This window comes from Ambystoma mexicanum, chromosome 2p (genome assembly GCF_040938575.1).
Source record: "Ambystoma mexicanum isolate Mex_15411 chromosome 2p, UKY_AmexF1_1, whole genome shotgun sequence".
NCBI classification, from domain to species: Eukaryota; Metazoa; Chordata; class Amphibia; order Caudata; family Ambystomatidae; genus Ambystoma; species Ambystoma mexicanum.
In genome coordinates this window covers 664,730,138-664,751,191 of record NC_090923.1, presented here as the reverse complement: position 1 = coordinate 664,751,191, position 21,054 = coordinate 664,730,138, and the positions used below count along the sequence as shown (strand labels likewise).

The following is a 21,054-nucleotide window of genomic DNA, read 5'->3' as shown; positions in this document are numbered from 1 at the left end:
AAATGTCTTCTCCTGCCCTTAAGAAGGCCCTAAAGATAAAAGTACATCTATCAAATGAAAGGAATGGTTCAATTCAAAGAAAGCCCGCATTTGAACCAAATAAGCAACTTCAAGTACAATACCCCAATCTTAAAATCTTGCATGGAGCGCTAACCCCACATCTCCACACCACTGAAACACGTCTGCCTGAATCATGTACCTCGTTTTCGCTACACAGCCTGATATGAGTCATTGATGCTTTTAAAGAACTGCATCAAAGAGAACCGAAACCATCTTATTTCCTGTTAAGACAGAGCTGCATATCCCAGAATGCACTGCACCGGCCGCCATGAGAAGGTAACAGCAGTCTAGAGTCCTCCTGCGGGTAAAGCTAGCAGCCGTGCGTGGGTTCGCCGATGTGACTTGTGGAACTCACAAGTCCCTCTCCCTCTTGGCGGTGACCCACGTAGCTCTTATCTGCGTCACACGTATCCACCACACACCTCCCATTCCAGGTGCACGCAGCCTCTCATTGATATAAACCCAGCCCACTGTGCAAAATCCCATTAGAAAGCTGGCGCAACCAATTGCCATGTGCCTGGCAAGTGAGTTTCCACAATGTCTTTTTGTTACTGCTGCATGCGTTTCATTCTTGCAATTCATGTGTCTACCTGGGCCTGTAGTTCTTTGGTCTACTGCTCTGAGAATAAGGCTGGCTGTTCCAGTAGCAGGTGTGCTGACGTCGGCTGATCCCAAGAGTGTGATGTGGGAATACCAGTTTTGTAACCACTGGGAGGTTCTGGAATTTCCGTTCCACTTTGCTCTCCTACAATTGTATAAATGTATAATTGGAGCCGCCCTGCATTCGTACACATCAATTTGCCGCCACAGGCCTACCTTTCCCTCATTTTGGCAATGAGACAAGAAGGGTTATGGTGGTTGACTGCGCATGATTGATGACCTCCAGAATTTGCAATCCAATTGCTAAAATACAAGCAAACAGGTTGCGTAAAGGTGCACAGAGGTGAGGCGGGTAGGCAAGGTCCACAAGAGGGAAGGAAACGGTAAAAAGGTAGCGACCGAGTGAGCGCTGTCACAGTGAGGGGGATCAACTGAGAACCTGAGAGGCAGGATATGGTTTAACAAAACCAGTTTATTGCGGTACAAAGCAAAAGTGGAAACCAAGGTGGGGTGCATCTCCTTGAAGAAAGTGATGGGCAGCAGAACTAAGCAAGTGCAGGGACCGTTGATAAGACTCAGCACCAGTCTCTGCCATGGTGGCGTCACGGGCAGGATGGTTAGGTAGAACTGGGCCCGAAAACCAAAGTCACTCGCAGTTCCTTGAGGTCCACTGCCCCTGAAGATTCTAAGTTGTTGGGAGACGCCTCTTCACTGTGACAGATGAGCATTGATTTCTTCCCCCTGGATCTCAGGTAGATTTCAGACCGTCGTCATTGTAACCCCCACTTCCAAGACACCGGGACTTCTTTCTCACTCGGTGGCAAGCTTTCGTTTCTTTCGTTTCATTGGTGGAGATGCCAATCCTACCAGATCCAGAAGATGGCTCCTGACTAGCTGAACTCTTATCCTACCTGTTTGCGTACTTAAGTATGTCTGTACTTGGGCCCTGCAGCGTATTCCACCCCATGTCCACAAGGTTTGAAACTGTCCAGCCCTGGAACATTGGCTCCTCTCCAACCTGTGCCCCACTGGCTCCCCCTTACACCTCTTAGCTCTCCCTCTATCTTTTGGCCCTCTTAGCTTAGCCAATAATGGACTGTTCTAGAACGTACTGCCCTTCCTCCTGATGGCACTCAATATTTCCTTCCTCCAACTCCTCTTCTTCCACCAATGTACTTTCCTCCTTCCTCCTCATCTCTCCCTTCTCTACTCCTTTCTTTCCCCTGAGCTTTCCTTCCTCCTTCCCCTGATGGTTTCCTCCTTTCTCCTCTCTTCTCATCCTTCCCTCCTAGCATGCGTTCCTCTCCCTTCTCTCTCCTTCTTCCGCCAAACTTTGTGTCATTTGGCTCCACACCCATTCCATATAATCTACACCCAAATCCCAAGTGGTGACCTGCCGCTTAGCAAGTCAAGGACATAAAATGCAGGGTTGTACATCTTGGAATCAGGTGGCCCTGTCACAGTAGCCGCCTGATTACACCACGGCTCTCTCTGTATCCCCTGCATGCTTTTCCTTCTCCCCTGTGTCTGGTGTTGGTGGACTGTGCCGCCTCCACTGATTCGGTGGCCCTGGAGTATGCAGCAATTTGCAGTCCGCTCGCAGTTCTCCAATTCAGTAGCTCTGTTTCGGAGGCTGCAGTTCCGATCTGTGTTCCTGCATGCTCTGTGCCACACTGCATCTTCCTTTGCAGGAGGATGATAGCTGGCTCTTGCACGGATGCTAGGAATGGGGAAAGGACCTTGCAGGGATCTGCTGTATGGTTCCTCTGGGGATGACATCACAAACCAAGTGGTCTTCCCTGGTCCTCATGGGACTTGGTCACAGTTTATTTACAATACCCATAGCGGTCATTGACAGTGTTCACATACAGTGACACTTTATGGACTAGCTGTTAGCAGCAGATAAAGTGTGCTGGCAATTTGTTGCTAACGGTTACAGGGTGATGTGTCAATGTGTATCCATTGTACTCCAGTGGCTTTACCCCACTGCACTATACGTTTTCGGAACATAAGTAAGAACCCTTTGCATACAGAACCCTGACTCCCTTTACTAGTGGGAGACGGAGGTGGAGAGAGAAAATTAGGAGAAATCCTGCTTCAATAATGCACGTGGATAGAGGGTCAGACGTGAGAGGCCTGAATCCCCGGCTAGTTATAGCACACGATCCAGGCTGAAATAACAAGTAAGGGCCGGTCATGGTGTGCCAGCAGCACCCATACAGCCCCACCACATCACAGAGGCCATCGTCAATATCATCAGCGAGGAGGCGTGCAACTCTCTTGCCCGACCCCCAAGGCTGAAGAAAGCAACAGTAGATATTTATCCATACGGGGCGGCCACACCACTGCCCTGGAAGGGTTCCATCACGGCCTGGTGCATGCACAAGACACATATGGCGAAGATCCCGCTACATGTACTCAAGACCGAGGCCAAAAGTGGCTGCATACTAAGCTTTAGAACAGCCGTTGACATGGGACTAGTCCACATCTTATATCAGCTGATGGCCCATAAATACTTTGCAGGCCGGAAGCAGTGGAAGCAGCTTTCCCGAACCTGTTTAAAGGACTGGGGAAGTTGGAGCACAGGAAATTCCAACTGCACATTAACCCAGAAGTTCGCCCAGTAGCCCAACACTATCAAGGCATACCAGTAAACATACTGAGGCAAGTCGAGAAAGAACTAGACAAGTTTATCCAACTACAAGTGATCGAACCAGTCACTGGTCCAACGCCATGGGTGTCACCCATAGTCCCTGTGCCCAAGATGTCCCCGGATGGGTCCATACGCCTGTGCGTGGACATGCAAAGGGCAAACGAAGCAATCGAAAGGGAGCGTCACAGACACCGAGGATCACTGACATGATCCACCTACTCCACGGAGCGAAGGTGTTTTCCAAGCTCGATCTCACGAAGGGTTACCATCAGATCGAGATCGCACCCGAGTCACGTTACATCACAACATTCGTGACTCATTTGGGGCTCTTTCAACACAAGAGACTCAGTTTCTGCATTTCGTCAGCAGCCGAGATATTCCAAGAGGAAATACACAAAGTCATACGACACATACCTAACTGCCTAAATTACTCAGACGACGTCCTGGTATTCAGGAAGACAAAGGAGGAACATGATGTAGCATTGCACAGGGTGTGTGCCGCAGTGGAAGCGGCAGGCCTCACGCTCAACAAGACAAAGTTCGAGTTTGGAAAAGGGTCGCTGAGGTTCTTCGGACATATATTCTCTGAAAAAGGTATGAGGCCAGATCCAGACAAAGTGGCAACCTCCCAAAAACACCACAGAGCTACGATCCTTCTTGGGCCTGGCGAGCTATTGCTTGAGGTACCTTAGCAACCCTCGCTGGCTGCTCACCCACAAAAATCAGCTATTCCAGTAGTCCAAGCACTGTCAAAAAGCATTCGAGACCATCCTCAACAACATCGCCAGGGCAGAGGACATATTCCCTGGGCTGTACTGTGTTGGTGCGGGAGGTGAGCAGGTCCGACTTTTGAATTCACTTGTCATGCCATGCTTTGTGCAGTTTTTCACGTCCCCCCATTTGGTCAGGTGCATTGCAGCGCCTGCTTATTGACAGTTTTACTCCCCCACTATCCAGGTCCGTTGTCCTCTGTCCCTCTCCATGTATCCAGTCAATGTACTGTTCCATCGGACTCTGGCATCGTTGGTGGACCCATGATAGCAGACACAGCATTGGCTGATGTACAGGTTGGGGTCGCAGGTCACCTGCACATTCAGAGAGTGGTAGTGCTTCCTGTTGCGGTACACTGCTTCGTGGGCCTGGGGGGCCATCAACGCAACATGGGTACAGTCCAAGACTGCAATGACATTTGACATTTGAGCAATGGCATAGAACTGTGTCTTCTTGGCGTGATCCTGTGCTTGGGTGGTGGCAAGTGAGATGTGGCATGGAACATGCCGCAGGAGAGCGTCCAGTAACTCGGCCAACACTGCACAAAATGTGGGCTGTGCCATGCCGTGCATCATGGCCACTGAGTGCTGGAAGGTGCCGGTTCCTAGGAATTGTAGGACAGACACTAGCTTTAGCAGTGCGGGCAAAGCTGTCTGGATGTTAATCCTGCTCCTTATGTCACCCTGGATTGTGGTGAGCAGCTCATCTATGGTCTCCCTGTTGAGTCCTGTGGGTCTGGGGGCCATTCTGACACAAAGAGACCCGGTTGACCCAGCCAACATATTTGTCGTGGTCTACGCCAGCAGGAGCCTCTCAGTCAAAGAGAAGGCATACTCCCAGGTGGAGAAAGAGAGCCTGGCAGTGGTGTGGGCCTTTGAATACTTCTACCTATTCCTGTATGGGAAGGCATTCACGGTGGTAACGGCCCATCAAGCCCTGTTGACAATCTACGGGGACCCAAGGCCAGGATGCCCCCCAGAATCGTTAGATGGGGGCTGCACCTCCAGGACTCCAAATTTGATTTCAAACACCGGCCAGGCAAAGAAGACAACCTTGCGGACTATCTGCCCCGCCACCCCACCAGCCCAGCTCGTGCACAGCCGTCCATAGCTAGCGCTTACATCAACTATGTGGTCCATCACTTACAGCCACTCCAAGTAGGATGGTCTGATCTTATCACCCAGTCGGAGCAGGATCCTGCCCTTCGTGTCGTCCGACACTGCATCCAGTCGGAAAGACGGGCCCATCTCAGATAGTAAGCCAGACTTGAGAGCAAATCTATATGAGACGACATTCCATGCTTAGACCTGGTCAAAGATGAACTGTCCATAGTAGATGACCACGTCGTCTTAAAGGGTTGTAACACTGTGATTCCGGAGGCGCTACGAGAGATGACAGTCCGGCTGGTGCATGAAGGCCAGTGGGGGGTGGTATCAACGAAGCGGCTGCTACGCCAAAAGGTGTGGTTCCCGAGATTGGACGCCTTGGTGGAAGACATTGTAGGAGGCTGCTCGATGTGTGCGCAAGTGGCCCCGCCACCACAACCAAGTCTGTTGCAGATGTCTCCACTCCCTGAGCACGTGTAGGACGAACTGGCGGTGGACTTCTTTGGCCCTCTCCACAGTGGTGCCTATGTCCTTGTGCTTATAGAGGAGCATTCTCGTTTTCCGGAAGCTCAGCTGGTCGAGAGCACAGCTGCCACGTGTGTGAACCCGGTGATGGACCGCATGCTGTCCATATATGGAGTCCTGAGAGTCAAAGTCTGACAACGGCCCGTCCTTCACCAGCCAGGATTTTCAGAACTTTGCAAAGTACATGGGCTTTCAGCACAGGAAAATAACCCCACGATGTCCCCAAGCCAATGGCATTGTTGAAAGGTTTATGGCAAGCATTAAGAGGACCCTACAAATAGCCACAATCCTCAACAAGCCTTTTGAGCAGGCCCTCTACCAGCTGCTGAGGGAATACTGACACACCCCACACAGCACCACCGGGGTATGTCCGGCAGATCTGATGTTCAGGAGACCAGTCAAGGCAAGGCTACTGGAAGGCCCAAATCTTACACCTCCAACCCCGCTAGAACAGCAAGCGGGGGACAAGGACTAAGAGGGAAAGAGCAAGATGAAGGGCAGAGCCGATGCTCGGAGGCGGGCTCATGAATCGGCCTTGGAACCGGGGGATCAAGTGTTGATACGGCAACCGAGAAGCCGGAAGGAGGATGCCACCTTTGCACCAGAACGCTTGACAGTGACGCAAAGCCCGTGGAGATCACAGCCCGTGGAGATAGACAGTCGTCAGTGACGTGAAACGTATCGCACTTCAAGAAATTGCGATCCCGCCAGAGCCTTAGTGGGAACGTTTCGAGGCCAGCCCTGACGAGAGATGGCCAGATGAACCCTACCTGGGTGACGGGGAATCGTCCGATGAAGATGGAGGTAGTGGAGGTGAACCTTTGCATCCGCCGACGATGGGGTAAGGAACAGCGAGTGATCCACTGCTTTAAAAAAGGGGGAGATGTTAAGGTGTGCCAGCAGCACCCATACAGCCCCACCACATTGTTGTGGGGGACGGCTGCCGTTGAGGTCACTTCTCTGAGAAGTGACGTTGGGGTTAGGGAGGCGGGTGTTACAGGGAGGTCAGTTTATCTGCGTAGGCAGATAAAGAAGGACATGCCTGCAAGCTCCTGGTGTCCGTGCCTTAATGTGTGCAGCTTGACAGTGTGAGTGCGTGCTAGAGGCTTGACAGCTGGATGGTCCTTACGGCCATCCTGCGTGTCCACAGGGCCTGGGCCTGGGCAGGCTAAATATTTCCAGGAATCTGGCGGAAGCTGGAGCCCAGAACTCCAGTGTGTTTCTGCAAATTGATCGACAGCGTTTGTATTATTTGCGATCTGCGCTCGGGGTGAGCCGGGTCCAGCACTCTGGCACTGTGTGGCATATGTTTTGCTGTAACTATTTAACCCAGAAGTGTACAGTTGTGTGTTGAGTTCACAGCCTGTGTTTTTCTATAATTATGTAGTCTCGTGGTATAGGGGCCAACTTCCGCAAACAGCAATGCATTCCAAGGGTGCATGTGTTAGAAAGATACAGCAATTCCTTGTCCACATTTTGTAAGCGCATGCAGCCTCCTTTTAAATGAGGCTCTACGGAGGAATGGCTCTTGTTCTAAATGCATGTTAATGTGCAATGTTCTCGTTTTTGATGTGTTGTTACACCTTTCTTCCTCTGGAAATGACTTCCTAGGGGTGGGAAAACCAATTTCAACAGCAGAAACCAAATCCCTTACAATTCTGTCTCAGAATTGTACTTTTTTTTTTTTTTTTGCATTTAATTGTTTTACAATTTTTACAAAATCTTTCTCCTGACTTATGATTTTAAGGCAGTTGTGATTGTGAATCCAGGATTTTGTGAGATTAAAATTCTCCCCTTTCTGTGCTTGTTTCTTTAAAAATCATCATTTTTCTGTTTTTCTGTTTGTTCTCGACTTGATTTTTCTTCCAACTCTAACCCTTCGAAGAACTTGGCTGTTGCTACTGTCAATGTTGTGGATTCTCCGCTCATTAGCATGTTCCACCAATCTTCTTCACTGGTGGTAAGATGTTTCATTCTATGTGGTCGGTCGTAAATAGGTCGTTCTGAGACTGTTTGTACCCGAACAGTGAAGAAGTAGGTGTCGCACTGTTTCGATTTCTAGAGTGTCACAGTATCGGATTTGTAAATTTGTAAATCACTTAATTATAGATCACTTTATTCTAGATCTAAACCTAAGACCGCTCTATTGCCACCAGAACTATTTCCACGTTGTGGGTCGGTCGATTCATTTCCAAAGCCTCTACTTACTCGGAGAACCTCCTTTCTAGAGTCAGTCATAATCAGAGACCCTCACTCCGAGAGCCACTCACGCCTCAAGGTCTCACATTCCCAGAGTCAGGACCCCTCATTCTTAGAGCAGCTGTCATCTTGTGGTGTACTTGTCTAGATGCTCCTAACACAGGCCAGCACGTTTACAGGGGTGTTCCCAACTGAGGGACTCTCATCCTCATTCACAGAGGTGCTCCCAGCCGAGGGACTCTCATCCTCACTCACAGAGGTGCTCCCAGCCGAGGGACTCTCATCCTCATTCACAGAGGTGCTCCCAGCCGAGGGACTCTCATCCTCATTCACAGAGGTGCTCCCAGCCGGGGGACTCTCATCCTCACTCACAGAGGTGCTTCCAGCTGAGGGACTCTCATCCTCATTCACAGAGGTGCTCCCAGCTGAGGGACTCTCATCCTCACTCACAGAGGTGCTCCCAGCTGAGGGACTCTCATCCTCACTCACAGAGGTGCTCCCAGCCGAGGACTCTCATCCTCATTCACAGAGGTGCTCCCAGCCGATGGACTCTCATCCTCACTCACAGAGGTGCTTCCAGCCGAGGGACTCTCATCCTCATTCACAGAGGTGCTCCCAGCTGAGGGACTCTCATCCTCACTCACAGAGGTGCTCCCAGCTGAGGGACTCTCATCCTCACTCACAGAGGTGCTCCCAGCCGAGGACTCTCATCCTCATTCACAGAGGTGCTGCCAGCTGAGGGACTCTCATCCTCACTCATAGAGGTGCGCCCAGCTGAGGGACTCTCATCCTCATTCACAGAGGTGCTCCCAGCTGAGGGACTCTCATCCTCACTCACAGAGGTGCTCCCAGCTGAGGGACTCTCATCCTCACTCACAGAGGTGCTCCCAGCTGAGGGACTCTCATCCTCATTCACAGAGGTGCTCCCAGCTGAGGGACTCTCATCCTCACTCACAGAGGTGCTCCCAGCTGAGGGACTCTCATCCTCACTCACAGAGGTGCTCCCAGCTGAGGGACTCTCATCCTCATTCACAGAGGTGCTGCCAGCTGAGGGACTCTCATCCTCACTCACAGAGGTGCGCCCAGCTGAGGGACTCTCATCCTCATTCACAGAGGTGCTCCCAGCTGAGGGACTCTCATCCTCACTCACAGAGGTGCTCCCAGCTGAGGGACTCTCATCCTCACTCACAGAGGTGCTCCCAGCTGAGGAACTCTAATCCTCACTCACAGAGGTGCTCCCAGCTGAGGAACTCTAATCCTCACTCACAGAGGTGCTCCCAGCTGAGGGACTCTCATCCTCATTCACAGAGGTGCTCCCAGCTGAGGGACTCTCATCCTCACTCACAGAGGTGCTCCCAGCTGAGGGACTCTCATCCTCACTCACAGAGGTGCTTCCAGCCGAGGGACTCTCATCCTCATTCACAGAGGTGCTCCCAGCTGAGGAACTCTCATCCTCACTCACAGAGGTGCTCCCAGCTGAGGGACTCTCATCCTCACTCACAGAGGTGCTCCCAGCCGAGGACTCTCATCCTCATTCACAGAGGTGCTCCCAGCTGAGGGACTCTCATCCTCACTCACAGAGGTGTTTCCAGCTGAGGGACTCTCATCCTCATTCACAGAGGTGCTCCCAGCTGAGGGACTCTCATCCTCATTCACAGAGGTGCTCCCAGCTGAGGGACTCTCATCCTCACTCACAGAGGTGCTCCCAGCTGAGGGACTCTCATCCTCATTCACAGAGGTGCTCCCAGCTGAGGGACTCTCATCCTCACTCACAGAGGTGCTCCCAGCCGAGGGACTCTCATCCTCACTCACAGAGGTGCTCCCAGCCGAGGGACTCTCATCCTCACTCACAGAGGTGCTCCCAGCCGAGGGACTCTCATCCTCATTCACAGAGGTGCTCCCAGCCGAGGACTCTCATCCTCATTCACAGAGGTGCTCCCAGCTGAGGGACTCTCATCCTCACTCACAGAGGTGCTCCCAGCTGAGGGACTCTCATCCTCACTCACAGAGGTGCTCCCAGCACGGAGCATCTTATTCTTGGAGCTACTCTTGCTTTGACTTCAGCATTCCTAGAGCGAACACAGGGCCCCTTTCCCTGCAAGGACCATACCAACACAGGGTCTCCCGTTTTCAAAAACATTCTGCCTATGTCAAGGTATTCTCCTTCCCAGAACAGCCCTGAATACTAGGCCTCTCATTCCCTGAGCAACCCTGAACACTAGACCTCTCAGTCCCCGAGCAACTCTTAACACCTGGCCTCTCATTCTCAGAGTCGCCCTTAACGCTGGGCCTCTCCTTCCCTAAGCAACTCAAAACACTAGGTTCTCTCATTCCCAGAACAGCTCTAAGCACTAGGCCTCTAATACCCTGAGCAGCCCTGAACACTAGGTCTCTGATTCTTAGAGCAGCGCTTAACACTAGGTTCTCTCATTCCCTGAGCAGCTCTTAACACTTAGCCTCTCATTCCCAGAGTCGCCCTTAATACTGGGCATCTCATACCCTGAGCAGCCCTGAACACTAGGCCTCTGATTCTCAGAGCAGCACTTAACACTATGCCTCTCATTCCCAGAGTCACCCTTAACACCAAGTCTCTCCTTCCCAGAGTCGCCCTTAACACTGGGCCTCTCATTCCCAGAGATGCCCTTAACACTGGGCCTCTCATTCCCAGAGTCGTCCTTAACACTGGGCCTCTCATTCCCAGAGTCGTCCTTAACACTGGGCCTCTCATTCCCAGAGTCTCTCTTAACGCTAGGCCTCTCCTTCCCAGAGTCGTCCTTAACTCTAGGCCTCTCCTTCCCAGAGTCGCCCTTAACACTGGGCCTCTCATTCCCAGAGTCGTCCTTAACAATGGGCCTCTCATTCCCAGAGTCGTCCTTAACACTGGGCCTCTCATTTCCAGAGGCGCCCTTAACACTAGGCCTCTCCTTCCCAGAGTCCTCCTTAACACTGGGCCTCTCATTTCCAGAGGCGCCCTTAACACTGGGCCTCTCATTCCCAGAGTCATCCTTAACACTGGGCCTCTCATTTCCAGAGGCGCCCTTAACACTAGGCCTCTCATTCCCAGAGTCGTCCTTAATACTGGGGCTCTCGTTCTCGGAGTCTCCATTAACAATAGGCCTCTCCTTCCAAGAGTCGCCCATAACAATGGGCCTCTCATTCCCAGAGTCATCCTTAACACTGGGCCTCTCATTTCCAGAGTCGTCCTTAACACTGGGCCTCTCATTTCTAGAGGCGCCCTTAACACTAGGCCTCTCCTTCCCAGAGTCGTCCTTAACACTGGGCCTCTCATTTCCAGAGGAGCCTTTAACACTAGGCCTCTCCTTCCCAGAGATGCCCTTAACACTGGGCCTCTCCTTCCCAGAGTCGCCCATAACACTGGGCCTCTCCTTCCCAGAGTCATCCTTAACACTGGGCCTCTCATTCCCAGAGTCGTTCTTAACACTAGGCCTCTAATTTCCAGAGGCGCCCTTAACACTAGGCCTCTCCTTCCCAGGGTCTTCCTTAACACTAGGCCTCTCATTTCCAGAGGCGCCCTTGACAATAGGCCTCTCCTTCCCAGAGATGTCCTTAACACTGGGCCTCTCCTTCCCAGAGTCGCCCATAACACTGGGCCTCTCATTCCCAGTCATCCTTAACACTGGGCCTCTCATTCCCAGAGTCGTCCTTAACACTGGACCTCTCATTTACAGAGGCGCCCTTAACACTAGGCCTCTCCTTCCCAGAGTCGTCCTTAACACTAGGCCTCTGATTTCCAGAGGCGCCCTTAACACTAGGCATCTCCTTTCCAGAGGCGCCCTTAACACTAGGCCTCTCCTCCCCAGAGAGGCCCTTAACACTGGGCCTCTCCTTCCAGAGTGGCCCATAACACTGGGCCTCTCATTCCCAGAGTCATCCTTAACACTGGGCCTCTCATTCCCAGAGTCGTCCTTAACACTGGGCCTCTCATTTCCAGAGGCGCCCTTAACACTAGGCCTCTCATTACCAGAGTCTCTCTTAACGCTAGGCCTCTCCTTCCCAGAGTCGCCCTTAACCCTGGGTCTCTCCTTCCCAGGGTCGCCCTTAACACCAAGCCTCTCATTCCTAGAACAACTCTTAACTCTAGGTGTCTCATTCTAAGAGTTGGTCACTGATGGAGAGACAAAAACTACAATTAAACATTCGGTCTAGATCTTCTCCTAAAACTAAGTGCCTACTGCTGGACCTTCCTCTCGACACCTTTGCTTCTTTGCCCCTCTTGACAACATCTTTAATCGCACTCACTTTTCGCCCACCATCTCAGTGCTTGGCTTTCTATGTACAACTAATCTCTATGCACATTCCTGCTATTGCTTGTTAAATTGAGCCATTGAATAGCCGTTCTCGCCTGCGCCACCAGGCTGCTTCTTTCTCACACTGCTCCCCGCCTCAGACACTCCATGCTAGGATCGTGCTGAAGGTCTCCCTCCCTCACGCACCCTGCGCATTCTCTCTCTTTCGCTACTTCTCCCTCCCAATCGCTAAAACTTCTTACCTCTTGAAATCAAAGGCACCACCAGCATTCCTGAACTCAAGGTGGACCTCGCCTAATGCTCAGTCTGCTCAACAGTGTAGGAGCCCAGCACTATCCCACCTAAACCATGAATCCTCTGTTCCTTTCAGCAACATGTGTGTTTATACACACACACATTGACACCCACTAACATCATGCGGTTTATTATGTAATGTGCAAAAGCTATGAAAGGGCATTTTCTTGTGGGAATGCCATAACTACTCTTTGCAACTATATATGTGCTTATCAAAATAACATTTCCTCAAAAAAATACAAAAAAATAAAAAAACAAAAAGGCAAAACCTTGTAACTTAGCGTGCTGAGAACATCTCCTGCAACTGTCACTTTGCTGACTTTTGTGTGAAATTCTGCAGGTTATGAAAACAAAGCATTCTCTGCTGACTTTATTCACCACAAATGCATTGGCTTATCTTTTTCATAAATTAACAGTTTTGGCCAATTGTGTGCACCTGGTGAATTTTGGTGTGCAATTTTTGGAATATGGGCGAAAGCAAAAAATTGCCCAATTGCACCAATCCCTGAAATCAAACATGCAGGTGAGGGGACTGAAAAAGAAGGAAGCAGGCAGGTCACTGGGAGCGAAGAATTGAAGACTACAGAAAAGAAGACAAAAATAAGAAGGGGAAGCGAAGGGAAGGAAGGAGCCTGGGAAGGAGTTAGTCAGAGAGAAGTGAGAAGAAAAGCATCAAGTGACCGGGAAGGTAGATGGGCGGGAAAGAAGCAGGAAAGCACGTGGGAGAAAGAGGGAAGGAAGTTGAAAGAGGAACGAGAAGAAAAGCAGGCAGGAATGCGAAAATGAGTCGTGAGAGGTCAGGGCGCCCGCAGAGATCCCTGTGCAAAGATTTCAAGTTGTCACAGGCCAAGTGTTCTCCCGATCCTGGAATTTCTACTGCAACATTGATGCAATAACCAAACAGATTAAGAGGGGCCTGCCCCTTCAATTATGAAAGGTGCTCTTTGTCTCCCCTCCCCCAACGTTTGCATTACTGCCTTCTCTGCTGACGTGTCTGAGAGTTGTGCCACTAACAGCAGGACCTCGCAGCAATTATCTTTTTTCCTGTTTAATCATTTTCATTAAGTTCCACATCTTCTTAACGTGTTTTTTTAAGAGCAGTGCACTGATAGCGGACTCCCTGCTTCTCCCAACACTGCTTCCATTTACCTTGGTAAGAGGGTCCTGCCTGGTCAGGTGGCTGTGTCTCAGGTCCAGAGGGGTCATGACTAGGGCTCCCTGCAAAAGCTTCCTGCTGTGCTCGGAATGACCTTTCTAATGATATCAGTGGTGTAATATACAGCTTTGTGTCATTTAGGGGCTGTCTGGCAGGCAGTATGAAAGCGGAAATGGGTAAACTCATTTTAAGGGACCCTTTAAGTGCGTAAAGTTCCAAAAGTGCTAATGTTCATGGTGTCAAGACTGTGATGGGCCATCGGGACCTTTAACACCAAATCTTCACTGCAACCTGGAGTACAATAATTCACTTTTGGAGACAGAAAAAAAAACGATACACACTTTTAGTAGCTCGATTAACAAGCAAAGAAAGTCTACTCCTCGTGCACCACCGCACACGTCATCAATGTAATGCCTAATAAGCTGTGTTACCTCTTTAAAATAATGATAACATGAGGCGAGTTTTCCAATCGTCGGGATGGTTTACAGCGGTCTCAAGCTGTGAGAATGGCACATCTCCCTTTCTTTGCATTTTGCCAGTTGCAGACTTGCTCACATAACAAAAATGCAAAGCTGCAAGTGCCGTAATGCAAAGAAAGAAAGAAGCAGCTCAGAGTGCACCACTAACCACTCACAGGGGACATAGATCTTCTGGGTTATTTGCTCTGAACATTGCGCTGCACAGTGGTCTGCAAATACCATAGACCGCTGAAGTTGTCCAATGTCCTAAATGAGGAACACATCCAATTCAGATTTGCTGTGCATTCTGGTCCTTATAGTTCTGCATTTACAATGGAATACGGATATGGTACAGGTCCAATAATGCAAAAAACCTGGACCTGTGCCAAGGCACTGGGTCCCACCAACCGGAGAACACCCTGCCGATCGCTCTCTACCCCAGGGGACTTAAGCCATCGACTGATAACACAATCAGGGCACTATATCAATATGAGGCCTGAACCTTCGGACTTCTCACCGTCCACAAGGCCTACTACTGCACAACACACCCAAATAAATGACACACGAGCAGGAATGAGTCCATCAAAAGGTCCTCCAGGCCTAAAGTAGACTTTGAGATGTAGGCCGCCCAAGAGCAACTAGCTGCACTCGCCACAGGTAAGTGCAGCTCACTCAGAGAAGTTAGAAAAAGGCTGGACTATGCAGAGAACTCCCACAGGAGCCAAGCCTCAGTGCACGAGGGTTCGAGCCCCCATGTCCCTACAAGCGAGCCTCGCTTGAGAGAGCCTGCAGTTCCACGAAGCTTTGGTGCCTGGCGCAACCGTCTTCCTTCAGAATCTGAGGAATGAGCAGAGGGGAATTGACTCGACTCTTTCCCCCGCAACGCATCCACGCCCACACCCAGGGATCACAGGAGGCCCCCGCCGAAGGCCTGACCACCCTCCCCCACACCCAGGGATCACAGAAGGCCCCCCGCCCAAGGCCTGACCACCCTCCCCCACACCCAGGGATCACAGAAGGCCCCCCCGCCCAAGGCCTGACCACCCTCACCCACACCCAGGGATCACAGAAGGCCCCCCCGCCCAAGGCCTGACCACCCTCCCCCACACCCAGGGATCACAGAAGGCCCCCCCCCCAAGGCCTGACCACCCTCCAGCCAATGACATTCTCACGTCATACTCTAAGGTGGTGGGGATCCAGCACAGCTGCTCCCCTCGTGGGGAAATCAGAGGTTGGGCAGAGATGGTAGTCTTTGCACAGCCCTGACAAAAAAAAGTGGCCCCTTGAGGCCCCATCGCATACCTTATGGCCCTATGTGTACCCAGGTTCGGACTGGCCTATAGGGCAATAGGCCCATGGGCGAACCAAAAACGCAAACTGCTGGTGTGGGCGCATTTTTTGTGGCACAAGTGGGCGCCTTTTTTGGCCAATGTGGGCCAGTTTGATGAGTTACTTCACTATACCACTAATCGTTTTGACCAGTGTTGCTGATTAAATATTCTTTAAGATGTACTATTTGCATCACATTTTATCAAAAAACGACCCCTTGGGTACTATTCAAACAGTGTTACAAAAGGAATAAATAGCCATTTGCAACTGTGGGCCACTTTTTTATTGGGGCCTGAGAGAGTTGTATGCCCCAGTCCGACCCTGTGTGTCCCACTCAGTATTTCAGTGGTGGTGGCTCCCCTGATCTGCAATCTAGTCCTTGCATTTCTTTTGATTACACGAGTAGAATTACAGGCACTGGAATGCAAAACAAAGGACTCCTGCTAGAGGGAGAGAGAAGGAGGAAAGCAGGTTAGGGGCGCAGAGAAGTAAAAATGCAGGCAGGTAAGAGTTAAGAAAGCAGGCAGAGGCGAGCGTGGGGGAAATGGGAAGAGTGAAAGATGCAGGCAGAAGGAAGAGTGGAGTAAGTGGGAAGCGAGAAGGTAGCAGTCAGAGGGAAGAGTGGATGAAGTGGGAAGAGGCAAGCGTGAGGGAAGTGAGAAGAGAGAAGGGAGCACTCAGAGGGAAGAGTGGAGGAAGTGAGAAGAGAGAAGGTAGCAGTCAGAGGAAAGAGTGGAGGAAGTGAGAAGCAAGAAGGAAGCAAGTAAGGTGAAGACTGGGGAAGTGGGAAGAGAGACAGTCGCTGTCAGAGGGAAGAGTGGGGGAAGGGAGAAGGAAGCAAGCAGGGAGAAGAGTGGAGGAAGTGGGACGAGAGAAGGCAGCAGTCAGATGGAAGAGTGGAGGAAGTGAGAAGCAAGAAAGTAGCAGTCAGAGGGAAGAGTGAGGGAAATGGGAAGGGAGAAGGAAGCAAGCAGGTTGAAGAGTGGAGGAAGTGGGACGAGAGAAGGTAGCAGTCAGATGGAAGAGTGGAGGAAAAAGGGAAGAGAGAAGGTAGCAGTCATATGGAAAAGTGGGGAAGTGGGAAGGGAGAAGGAAGCAAGCAGGGAGAAGAGTGGAAGAAGTGGGAATAGAGAAGGTAGCAGTCAGAGTGAATAGTGGGGGAAGTGGGAAGAGAGAAGGTAGCAAGCAGGTTGAAGAGTGGAGGAAGCGGGACGAGAGAAGGTAGCAGTCAGAGGGAAGAGTGGGGAAGTGGGAAGGGAGAAGGAAGCAAGCAGAGAGAAGAGTGGGGGAAGTAGGAAGAGAGAAGGTAGCAGTCAGAGGGAAGAGTGGAGGAAGCGGGAAGAGAGACGGTTGCAGTCAGAGGGAAGAGTGGAGGAAGTTAGAAGCAAGAAAGTAGCAGTCAGAGGGAAGAGTGAGGGAAATGGGAAGGGAGAAGGAAGCAAGCAGGGAGAAGAGTGGGGTAGTGAGAAGAGAGACGGTCGCAGTCAGAGGGAAGAGTGGGGGAAGTGGGAAGAGAGAAGGAAGCAAGCAGGTTGAAGAGTGGGGGAAGTGGGAAGAGAGAAGGTAGCAGTCAGAGGGAAGAGTGGAGGAAGTGGGAAGAGAGACGGTTGCAGTCAGAGTGAAGAATGGAGGAAGTGGGAAGCGAGAAGGTAGCAGTCAGAGGGAAGAGTGGAGGAAGTGGGAAGCGAGAAGGTAGCAGTCAGAGGGAAGAGTGGAGGAAGTGAGAATCAAGAAGGTGGCAGTCAGAGGGAAGAGTGAGGGAAGTGGGAAGGGAGAAGGAAGCAAGCAGGGAGAAGAGTGGGGTAGTGAGAAGAGAGACGGTCGCAGTCAGAGGGAAGTGTGGGGGAAGTGGGAAAAGAGAAGGTAGCAGTCAGAGGGAAGAGTGGGGGAAGGGAGAAGGAAGCAAGCAGGGAGAAGAGTGGAGGAAGAGAGAAGGTAGCAGTCAGATGGAAGAGTGGAGGAAGTGGGAAGAGAGAAGGTAGCAGTCAGAGGGAAAAGTGGTGTGGGGGAAGTGCAAAGAGAGAAGGGAGTAGCAAGAGGGAAGAGTGGGGGAAGTGGGAAGGGAGAAGGAAACAAGCAGAGGGAAGAGTGCAGGAAGTGGAAAGAGAGAAAGTAGCAGTCAGAAGGAAGAGTGGAGGAAGTGGGAAGAGAGAAGGTAACAATCAAAGGGAAGAGTGGAGGAAGAGAGAAAGTAGCAGTCAGAGGGAAGAGTGGAGGAAGTGAGAAGAGAGAATGTAACAATCAAAGGGAAGAGTGGAGGAAGTGAGAAGAGGGAAGGTAGCAATCATATGGAGGAGTGGAGGAAGTGGGAAGAGAGAAGGTAGCAGTCAGAGGGAAGAGTGGAGGAAGTGGGAAGAGAGATGGTAGCAGTCAGAGGGAAGAGTGGAGGAAGAGAGAATGTAGCAGTCAGAGGGAAGAGTGGAGGGAGTGAGAAGAGAGAATGTAACAATCAAAGGGAAGAGTGGAGGAAGTGAGAAGAGAGAAGGTAGCAATCATATGGAGGAGTGGAGGAAGTGGGAAGAGAGAATGTAGCAGTCAGAGGGAAGAGTGGGGGAAGTGGGAAGAGAGATGGTAGCAGTCAGAGGGAAGAGTGGAGGAAGAGAGAAAGTAGCAGTCAGAGGGAAGAGTGGAGGAAGTGAGAAGAGAGAATGTAACAATCAAAGGGAAGAGTGGAGGAAGTGAGATGCGAGAATGTAGCAGTCGGAGGGAAGAGTGGGGGATGTGGGAAGGGAGAAGTAAGCAGTCATAGGGAAGAGTGGAGGAAGGGGGAGAGAGAAGGTAGCAGTCAGAGGGAAGAGTTGAGGAAGTGGAAGAGAGAAGGTAGCAGTCAGAGGGAATAGTGGAGGAAGTGAGAAGATAGCAGTCGGAGGGAAGAGTGGGGGATTTGGGAAGGGAGAAGGAAGCAGTCATAGGGAAGAGTGGAGGAAGGGGAAGAGAGAAGGTAGCAGTCAGAGGGAAGAGTGGAGGAAGTGGAAGAGAGAAGGTAGCAGTCAGAGGGAAGAGTGGAGGAAGTGGAAGAGAGAAGGTAGAAGTCAGAGGGAAGTGTGGCGTGGGGGAAGTGAGAAAAGAGAAGGGAGTAGCAAGAGGGAAGAGTGGGGGGAAGTGGGACGGAAGAAGGAAACAAGCAGAAGGAAGAGTGCAGTAAATGGGAAGAGAGAAAGAAGCAGTCAGAGGGAAGAGTGGAGCAAGAGAGAAAGTAGCAGTCAGAGGGAAGAGTGGGGGAAAGGAGAAGGAAGCAAGCAGGGATAGGAGTGGAGGAAGTGGGAAGAGAGAAGGTAGCAGTCAGACGGAAGAGTTGAGGAAGTGGGAAGAGAGAAGGTAGCAGTCAGAAGGAAGAGTGGCATGTGGGAAGTGAGAAGAGAGAAGGGAGTAGCAAGAGGGAAGAATGGGGGAAGTGGGAAGGGAGAAGGAAACAAGCAGATAGAAGAGTGCAGGAAGTGTGAAGAGAGAAAGTAGCAGTCAGAGGGAAGAGTGGAGGATGTGGTAAGAGAGAAGGTAGCAGTCAGAGGGGAGAGTGGAGGGAGAGAGACGGTAGCAGTCAGAGGAAAGAGTGGGGGAAGTGAGAAGGTAGCAGTCTGGAGGAAGAGTGGGGGAAGTGGGAAGACAGAAGGTAGCAGTCAGAGGGAAGAGTGAGGGAAGAGTGGGAAGAGAGAAAGTAACAGTCAGAGGGAAAGAGTGGTGGAAGTGGGAAGAGAGAAGGTATCAGGCAGAGGGGAGAGTGGAGGGAGGGAGAAGGTAGCAGTCAGAGGTTAGAGTGGAGGACATCGTAAGAGAGAAGGTAGCAGTCAGAGGGGAGAGTGGAGGGAGAGAGACGGTAGCAGACATAGGAAAGAGTGGAGGAAGTAAGAAGAGAGGAGGTAGCAATCAGAGGGAAGAGTGGAGAAAGAGAGAAGGTATCAGTCAGAGGGAAGAGTGGAGAAAGTGAGAAGGTAACAGTCTGGGGGAAGAGTGGGCGAAGTGGGAAGAGAGAAGGTATCAGTCAGAGGGAAGAGTGGAGGAAGGGGGAAGAAAGAAGGTAGCGGTCAGAGGGAAGAGTGGAGGAAGTGAGAAGGTTGCAGTCAGGGGGAAGAGTGGGGGAAGTGAGAAGAGAGAAGGTAGCAGGCAGAGGGGAGAGTGGAGGAAGTTGGAAAGATGCAGGAAGGGAGAACAGTGGAAGAAGCGAGGAGAGAGAAGAATCGAGGAAGCGTGTTGAGAGGAGAAGCATGCAGACGAAACAGGAAGCAGGAAGTGAGAAGGAAGCAGGCAGTTAGAAGAAAACAAAGAGGAAAGAGAGGAGGGAGGATTACAGCAGATAATTGACAGGGACAAGCAGAGGCAAGAGAAAGGCAAGGAAGCAGGCTCAGGGGGGCTACAAGTATTGAAGCAGGCACGGGGAAGGGAAGGAAAGGTATTTTAGGGTGAGGGGCGAGTGGAGGGCGGCAGCCAGTGGAGGTATATTTACCTTCGGGGTTGGAGCTCTTTAGAAGGTTTCTGCCGAAGGGCTTCTTGTGGTAGATGTCTTTCCAGTCTAGGTTCTCTGGTGTGGGGATGCCGTCTTCCCTCAGCTTCCAGGCGCGCTCACACTTGAGTTTCCAGTCAGTCTCTCCCTCTTCCCCTTCTTCACTCACCGAAGCTTTTTTCTGCTCACACGCAGACTTCTCCACTTTCTTGCACGCAGGACCCTGCTCCCCTTTCTCACGCACAGGCGGCTGCTGCCGCCCTTTCTCACGCACAGGTTGCTGGCTCCCTCTGTCGCACACTTGCTTCTCTCCATAGCTTCCTGGCTCCTCTCCCTGCTCGGACTCACACCCCGTCTCCCAACAGGTCTGCCGGCCCCCCTGCGGCTCTCCCTCTGGTGCACTCATTCTGCAGACAGGGCGAGAGAACTGACTGTCGGTGCTCTCGGAGCTTTCCTAAAAGATAAGAGCAAGTCAGGGCGGCGCACTCCTTATTCCTGCTCGGTGCCCCACCCTGCGCACGACGGCGCTGCCCAGTAAAGGTGGAGCTCTCTCTCTTAAGGAGGAAGTACCGCTACCACAGGCGGGGGCTCCTCTAAAGCCGAAACACTGCCCATTCGCATTCCAAGAGTCAGGGAAATCAAGCGACTGTTTATGTATCCAAGGGGTCTGCAGTGCCCGGGGTCTGCCACCTGGGGTCGCCAGATGAGTTGGACTGTGACCCCCTCACCATTGCCCATGCTGGAAAGGGTTTATGAGAGGTGTACAAAAATATCAGGGGAGCCAAAGGTTGCATTTCCCTGTTGTATAGCGTCGCTTCAGAGCGATAGTGTGCATGGGCGAAAACAAGCATTGGCAAAGCGTTGGCCTTTGCAGGTTCTCTTGCATTTTACATTTGTAGGGATCCAAAAGGGTGCAGTTAGCAGAATCTGCATGCATACTTTGTGATCAGAGACACCACACTAAGGAATGCAGCCTCTATATGTGCCTGAATGCATATGGATGCATTTCTGTCAGCAGCACAGAGGACCTGCCCAGCTCAAAGAACATGCCCCGGAAGGACCTGGTCAGCAAGTGGCGGTTATTACGCGAGCTGCGACCTCTGATGACTGAATACATACTTCTAAAATGCTCTCGGGGCAGGTGAGGCACGAAGCCCCAAGCGTAGGCAGCATTTTACAGGTGGGCCGTAAAATGCC

The 21,054-nt window shown here is 51.4% G+C and overlaps 2 protein-coding genes across 3 annotated transcripts in view; both read right to left on the bottom strand.

Moving 5' to 3' along the window:
- Positions 1-20,487, bottom strand: part of NCCRP1 (NCCRP1, F-box associated domain containing) — a 61,187-nt gene extending 40,700 nt beyond the window's left edge. Inside the window, exon 1 of one of the 2 annotated variants that reach the window (XM_069644238.1) lies at positions 19,861-20,487. In XM_069644238.1, coding sequence (XP_069500339.1) covers positions 19,861-20,263 — 403 coding nt within the window. In that variant the 5' untranslated portion in view covers positions 20,264-20,487. The remainder of the gene's footprint in view (positions 1-19,860) is intronic. The other variant, XM_069644240.1, reaches the window with a different exon arrangement.
- Positions 7,935-9,944, bottom strand: LOC138566094 (protein IWS1 homolog). The gene is made up of 3 exons (XM_069643105.1): positions 9,882-9,944; positions 8,598-9,127; positions 7,935-8,410 (listed from the first exon to the last, which is right to left on the bottom strand). The coding sequence occupies exons 1-3, from the start codon at positions 9,942-9,944 to the stop codon at positions 8,059-8,061; spliced, it is 945 nt and encodes a 314-aa protein (XP_069499206.1). The 3' UTR covers positions 7,935-8,058.
- Positions 20,488-21,054: the final 567 nt, after the last annotated feature.